This window comes from Saccopteryx leptura, chromosome 6 (assembly GCF_036850995.1).
Source record: "Saccopteryx leptura isolate mSacLep1 chromosome 6, mSacLep1_pri_phased_curated, whole genome shotgun sequence".
Lineage (NCBI taxonomy): Eukaryota > Metazoa > Chordata > Mammalia > Chiroptera > Emballonuridae > Saccopteryx > Saccopteryx leptura.
In genome coordinates this window covers 84,320,878-84,328,756 of record NC_089508.1, presented here as the reverse complement: position 1 = coordinate 84,328,756, position 7,879 = coordinate 84,320,878, and the positions used below count along the sequence as shown (strand labels likewise).

At 37.0% G+C, this 7,879-nt stretch overlaps 1 protein-coding gene across 5 annotated transcripts in view; it reads left to right on the top strand.

Moving 5' to 3' along the window:
- The first annotated feature begins 281 nt into the window (after positions 1 to 281).
- CDIN1 (CDAN1 interacting nuclease 1) overlaps positions 282 to 7,879 on the top strand; it is a 237,956-nt gene continuing 230,358 nt past the window's right edge. For all 5 annotated transcript variants that reach the window (XM_066343437.1, XM_066343434.1, XM_066343435.1 and 2 more), the window contains exon 1: positions 282 to 560. In XM_066343437.1, coding sequence (XP_066199534.1) covers positions 460 to 560 — 101 coding nt within the window. In that variant the 5' untranslated portion in view covers positions 282 to 459. The remainder of the gene's footprint in view (positions 561 to 7,879) is intronic.

Sequence of the window (7,879 nt, the reverse complement as noted above, 5' to 3'; positions counted from 1 at the left end):
GATACCATGTGCCCTGCAGCCGGGTCTGTGAGCGGAATTCCCTGGCTGTTGGCAACTGGGAAGGTATAAATGCAGAGCATCTCAGGTTGACCCCAGGTGGTAGCTGCCGCAATACCTACGTGTGGGGACTTAGGCTCCACTTCTCCCGGGGGCTGCTACTTCCTGATTGGTTTGCCCTTAACAAACATGGCGGCCGGTTGCCTTCAGCCATGTCCACTGCGGCTGCTCAGAAAGCTAAGGCCGGGCAATCCCGTCTACAGCCCGCCCCCTGTTCCCGCCGAGCTGAAGGGTGAAGCCGAGGCTGTGCAGCTAGGGGTGAAAGGGACTAGGGGCAAGCCAAGGAAGTCGAGCACCCAGCGCTGTGCTCCTGTGTGCCCACCCCCTCGTCCCGGCACCTAGGCTGCTCGAGCGCAGGGTGTTTTTCACTTGTCCCCGCCACCTCCCAGACTCTGGCCCAACATGATACTGACTAAAGCCCAGTACGACGAGATAGCCCAGTGCCTAGTGTCTGTGCCTCCCACCAGGCAGAGCCTGAGGAAGCTGAAGCAGAGGTTCCCCAGGTAAGTGCCCCTCTCTCCCCGCAGCTGTGCCTGGGCTGCCAAGCCGGCCTGAGGAACCACGTGTCACACATGTCAGGTGTTAGGAGATCAAGGATGGGGAAAAAGGTTTCTTCTTTCACCTCTTTCCTCGGGAGACTCTTCATGGATGAATCAATTAAATTCATGTTGACAATTGTTTATTGAAAACTTGGTATGTGCTAGTGATGGCTGCACATAGTAGGTGCTCCGTAAATATCTAGTACTTAAATGACAGATACTAGGGATGAATAACAGGTGTCAGGGCCCTCTCAGAGTGGAAATACCAGTTGTAGATTCAAAAGGAGAAAATGGAGCAGCATTTTCAGTTGGCCCCTGGAAACACACTAGGGAGCACAGGCCTAAAGGGGCCTCCTGTTTGACTATGGCTCTAATATAATTAAGTGACCCCAAGAGTCTTCAAACCAGTCGGAGAGACTGGAACCCTAGGGATTCCACTCTGGAATCAAGGTTGGTCATTTGAACAACCGTATCTATACATGTTTCAGGTATATTTCATACTTTCCTCCTTTCCAAAGAGTGTTTTTTCAGTGATTTTAGGATTAACTAATTTTGAAGAAAGAACTTGAGAAACTGTGTACTATTGATTTTCTCATTTTAAATATGTGCAAACAGAGGCCCAGGCATTACACACAAAGATCCAATCCAGGACAAAAGGTTATTTATATTTGTGATATACTAAATAAATTAAATGTTTGTTAACTTTTCTGTGATTTCAAAACCAAATTCAGACTTGTACCATTTTGTTTTGTGGCACTGAGCTCAATTAGCCCCTAATGGCGAACTTTCCCTGTGCTTGATACATAACCCTTCAACAGACATCACCATAGAAGTATTTTTATGAGGAGAGATTATTGGATAATAATAATACCAATAATATTTGGTATTAATAAACTACAAATTGAAGCATAAGTTGAAGGTCTTTTATGATCTCAGTTTTTTGAGGGACTCAGTTTTCCAAATCTATAAAAAGGAAGGTATCCCTTTATAATACTATCTATATTTAATTATGGGTACTATTTATTCCTTTATAGTTAAAGATTTTTTATCACACTTGCTAACCGGGAACAAAATTGACAAACTGGAATTTAATTATCTGTCTTTAACTCTTGCCAACTCTGCCAATGAGCAGTGAAATGAATGAAGGCTTTTCAGCTAAGGGGATAGGTTAATTTTTGTGGACAGTTTAAAAATACAATGTACATTTAGGTATTCTCTCATGTACTTATATTGCAACTGTAATTTTGCTTTTGTTTCTTTCCCCTCTACCTTTTCTTTCTTTCTCTCTTTTATTCCTTTTCTTTTTTCATGGCAAACACCTTGTCCTCTCCGTAAGAGATAACCTCCCCATACTCTAATGGACTTATGAAGTACACTTAGTAAGAGCTCTCTTTGTTTGAGGCACCATGCTGTCTTGGTTATTCTCTCATGCCCTCCCTCCCTTTTTTTCTTATTCACTTCTTCCAAATACCACTTGGGGAATCTCTGACTCTTCTTCCACTGGAAACTACAGAGGATGCACTCATTTGCCAAAGAAGGAATGTAAAAGACCATTTAGCAGCATAAGTGGAAGTTCTATAGAGAGTTTGATTTTTGGATATGAGGGCGATCTGGCTGAGACATCTGTCACCCCATTGGTCATCAGGGTTGATTCTGCTGATCTGGCTGGCTAGGCGGGTGTCCAATTCCTCCCACGCCGCTCCATGTGCGTCCCTCCCCGCTCCATGTGCGTCCCTCCCCGAAGCTGCGCGCTCAGTATCTGAGAGGACGACCTTCCTGGATAGAACCATTACTCGGTCAAGGGTTATACGAGTAGCTGTGCTGCTCGGCTAGAATCTCCAAACGAGCTCACAAGAGTTTGGTTTTGGAGTTGGCTTTACAGTTTTCACTATAGTACTGTTTTACCTCAGATGTTTCTTGCATAGGACTTGACCACTCTTTAGATTTGATAGGTCATTTTATCAGAGAGTTAGTGGGGTATGGACCTCCGAGATCATTTCTGATGGTTAAAATAGGTTAAATGACTTGTCAAAAATTCCAGAGCTGTTTAATGGCCGAAGAGTGTCTTGAATGCAGGTTTCATAATTTTCAGTTCAGAATTCTACAGTAAGTTGCCCTAAGTAGTTTCAGTATTAATACTAATAACAGCGGCAGTTACTTTTGATGGCATTTACATATGTTGAGTTCTTAAAAAAAAAACAAAAATACTGAAATGTTGTATGCTAAAAAATGAAAATTTTCTGACTTTAAAAGTAGGACATGCTCATTAAAGACAATAAAAATTATTTGTAATCCTATAGCCCAGAAAATTTCTGTTAACATTGTATATGTTTCCTTCTAGTCTTTATTTTTTCCACTCTAATACTGTCTTCTGCTAATACACTTTGTAGATCTTCCTTTTCTCACTTAACATATTTTGAGCATTCCTCATCTTCAAAAATTCTTCACAATGTGTTTCAAATAACCAATATCACATTCTAGATGTACCATCCATTTCTTTATTGCTGGATATCAAGAGTTTTTTAAATTTAATTTTTGATATTATGTTTGTATATATATATATAATACCTAGTTTGCTTATTTTCTTACTTTAGATTCCCAGAAATTGGAAATGACCATATCAGTAGTTTTCAAACTTTTAGTCTTCAGATCTTTTTACACTCTAAAAAAGTATTGAGTAGCCTTGTCCCATAGCTCAGTTGCTTAGCATCCCAATAGGCCAACATTAAGGGTTCCATGCCCAGTCAGGGCACATATAAGAAGCAACCAATGAATGCATAAATAAGTGGAACAACAAATCGATGTTTCTCTCGCTCTCTTTCCCCTTCTTCTCTGTCTCTCAAATCAATAAATAAAACATTTTAAAAAATAGTAAAGTATAGAGTCCCCCAAGGAAATTTTGTTTATATGGTTCATAGCTCTTGATATATACCCAAATACAAATTAAAATTGAGAAATTAAAAAATTTTACTTATTTAAAATTAACAGCAATAAACCTATTACATGTTAACATGCTTTTGTAAATGTGTTTAACATGCTTGATTAATAACCATCATTTCAAAAAAAGTAGTGAGAAAGTGGCCTCGTTTTACACTTTTGCCAATTTTTTAATGTCTGCCTTAAAAGAAAGAAGACATCTGCTTTTGCATTCAACCTGTTGTGATATTTTGTTTTGATTAAAGAATATGGAGAAACTCTGGCCATAGACAAATATGTAGTTGGGAAGGGAAAAGTAATTTAATAGGCTTTTCAGATAATTGTAGATATTTTTGTTACTACATAAAACCCAACCAGTGGTATTTTCTAAAGGTTAATTGCAATGTGGAGAGTGAAACCATATCTTAGACCTTTCCACTCTTATATTACAGTCCATTGGCCTGTCATACACATTGAGTGGATCTTTTACCTATGCATAATTTTTATCATCATGCATGTTCACTTGCAAAATATTGTTTGTGAATTATGCAAGTTTCCCAAATGTCACCTTTCATTATATAGCATAAAAAAAATTACATTTGGTAATATCCCCCTGATCTCATTGAAAAGATCTGTAAGACTTGAAGCTGTCAAGCTTATGGTGATGGGTACAGTTTTCCAATATTTGAATTTTTTATTGAAAGCTCAGATATTATCATTGGCAACAAATATTATCACTGTTTTCCTTGAAGTGACAGGCTCACATTGTTTATTTTTGAGAAAATGTCTGCCAGACACCCAGATCTTAATAATCATACTTTGTTTATTGTTAGTACCAATAAAAATGGTATTTCATAGAAGAAGCAGTTAGTTCAGCTCTTAAACAATTATACAAGAGCTTTTCCTTGAGACAGCCATCAAACTTCTCTATGCAGTGGATGTGCTGTGTGTTCACTTCTTATTTGGTCATATAGAATGTAAAAAGTATTTGTATTAAAGGGTTGAGGATGAATAAGTGAATGTGAAGAAATTCTTAAGTAAACCTTAGCCTTTTTTCCCCTGCAAGTATGTGTCAATGAAAACTATGGTGACTCCTAGGACAGGTGTGCCAGCCTTGGTTTGTGCTCAGGAACTTGCAACTTTACCTGCCATTGTTTTTGCACTATCATTGCACATGTCATGCAGGGGAAAGACAAATCATGTCTTACTATTTCTATAAAGATAATTTTGATCTTGTAGACCCCTGAGATGGTCTTAGGGACTCCAGGAAGTGAGTGAACTCACTGAACAATGGACTCAGTGAGATCACTGACTACACTTAACCATGACATATTTTAAATCAAGGATATTTATGTTTTGAAGTCTTTTAATGTGTATTGACTACTTACTATAAAAAATATTGTATTAATTCTATTACCAACAGAGCATGGGAATATGACTCTGAAACTCTGGCCAACAAATGATGTATCAAGAATGGCATCCCATAATTTGTATTTTGGATTATAATACATTTTATGTTTTCTCAATTGTTTATTGACCATTCAGTTTTCTTCTTCTTGAATTACCTGCTTAGTGTCCTTTGCCTAATTTTGTATTGAACTTTGCTGTTATTGTTTATTGGTTTATTATTTATTGATCTGCATATGTTAAGGATATTGATTCTTTATGTGTCCATATTTTTGCAGCTATTTTTCATTGTTTGATTTTAGTAATTGTTCTGTTTTTGAAATGCTAAACTTTAAATTTATGTTTTTTTTCTCATTTTCCTTTATATGCTGAGGAAGTCCTTTCCTATCCTATGTAATGAAAAAGAAATCTTTCACTTAAATTTCCTTCTAGGTTCCTTATGGCTTTCTTTCCTATTGTTAATTCATTAATCTTTTCAGCTGAAATTTATTTTAGCATATGCTCAGAAATAAAGATGTAGCTTAATTTTCATTTACACTGTGGCTTCCACTCTCTAGCCTCATTCCTCAATGGCTTTTGTGTTTTCACTAGAATTAGAAATTTGTCTTTCCAAGTCAGTACATTAAACCTAGACAATGCCTTTAGCCAGTCTGGTCTCAGAATTCTACTAGTTAAAATGAAAAGATAGAATTTGTGATGTCTACCATCTTACAACTCCTAAATTCACCCTCATTCTATTATTTTCTATAGTTTTATAGTAGTGAGCCCTTTGGCCCCCAAAATATAGGACATACTGTGTTTAAGTACTTACTGAGGACATATTTATTGATTTGCATCTCTCAAATTATTTCTTGGAACTTTTTATTCAGGTTGAAGTGTACAGCCCAATCACCTATTGCTTATCAGATTATATTTTAAATTACGTTTTACTGTCTAAACACTGCACATGTATTTGATTTTATACATATAACATGAGACTGTTCGTAGAGAAATCTCAAAAGGAGTATTTAAAACGTATTTGACTGCGTTCTGTGCTTAAGCAGAACGCATGTGGTTCATTTTCCTGAGCTCTTCACTGATCTCTATTCTTCTCTCTGTATCTATCTATCTATCTATCTATAGATACCTTATTTTGAAATAATTTTTTAAAAAATGTTCCAGAAATATTTCAAGAATTCCCATATACCATTCACTCTGCTTGCCATAATATTAACATCTTACATAACTATATTATAAATGTCAAAATCTAGAGATTAATGTTTATGCAATATAGTTGTTTAATCTACAGACATTTTTTGAGTGTTGCCTTTTCCCCCCTACAATGGTCCTTGTTCTATTCCAAGATCACACGTTAGATTTAATTATAATCTTTTCTTAGTCACCTCCAATCTATGAGTACTGGTCAGTAGTTTGGTAGAATGTCCCTAAGTTTGTGTTTGATGTTTTCTTATAACTAGATTGAGGGCAAACATTTTTGACAAAAATACCCCAGAAGTGATGTTGTGCCCTTCTCAGTGCATCCTATCGGGGGTAGATGACTTCATATGTCTCATTGCTGGTGAGGTTAACCTTATTCACTTGGTTAAGGTGTGCTGTTTGCCAGCTTATCTACTGTACTTTGTAAGGATATCCTTTGAGATTATGCACATGTCCTGTTTCTCACATCACACTTTTCCTCACTGATTTTTAGTATTCATCAATAGTTCTTGCATGAAACAGTTATTGCTGGTATTTGCCTCCTGGTGATTTTGTATTTCTCTCGCTGGAATACTTTTTAATTATTATCATCCACTACCATTATTTTATGTAATCAATTCATCCTATAGTCAGTCCATGGTTTTCACTGGTATATATAGTTCCTCCATCTCTTATAGCAGTTGGTCTATAAGGCACTATTTGGGTATTTTTTAGGAAACCCAAATAGATAAAAAAACCAACAACAACATAGAAATTAATTTTGAATAACTTGTAGTCTGAAGGAAGAGTTTAAGACATACAATAGCTATAAATTATTAGCATCACAGAATGTTATATAACAAGGACTTGTTGAGCAATTACTTCAGATATGGTTAGTTAAGTGGGATTCTTAATGAAGACATACCTTTGTTGGAAATTCTCTTGTTGGTAAATAAGCCCTTTGGCTCAAGTTTGATTTTTCCTTGAGTTCCCTTTCCATACATTAGTTATTTGGTTGCTATTTATGCCTTTACTTATGTGTCATTCATTTAACTGTTGACACCATTAATCTCTATGCAGATAAATGTTTTTACCCTATTGCTGTTTCCTTTCTCTTACAATCCTGGCTCAGGTTGTTCTAATGGTGCCTTCCATATTTCTAAGCATGATTTTCTGTCTTGGCCCACCACATTTCCTGTTTTCCCACTCTTGGATCACAACACAGCAACCATTTACTCATAGGAGGCTTTTCCTAGAGAAATCACAAAAGTAGTAGTTAAAAGCTCATTTGCTTGGGCTTTGTGTACTTAAGTCAATGTACATACATGGTTCATTTTCTTAAGACCTTCACCTACCTATACCTGGGAACCAGAGTTAAGGCTGGCTCTACTGTGCATTTGTCAGTGTTATACTTACTGGTTCTTGGTGGTGGACCTAGTGGTCCCATTCTGGTTAGGACTGGAGTATTTAAGGGACTGCTTAGGACAAGCACAACTTTACTTAACTTTTACATTTATTTAGAGTGGCTTGAGTTAAATTTGGTGCTGCCATAGGCTACAGCTGTCCTTTTTTGTGCTAGTAATATTCCCCACCCACTCACCACAGTGCATTTTAATCAGTACACTTTTCCCATGGGGCATCTTTTATACCATTGTCTTTGCTTATTGTGACAGTTGGTTCTTGGAAAATGACTTGGCTCTGCCTCTTTTCATTTTGAGTCACAGTTGCCTCATCTGTAAAAGAAGAGACGAAGCTCCACAGCTAGGAAGTAGAAAGAAGCAGGA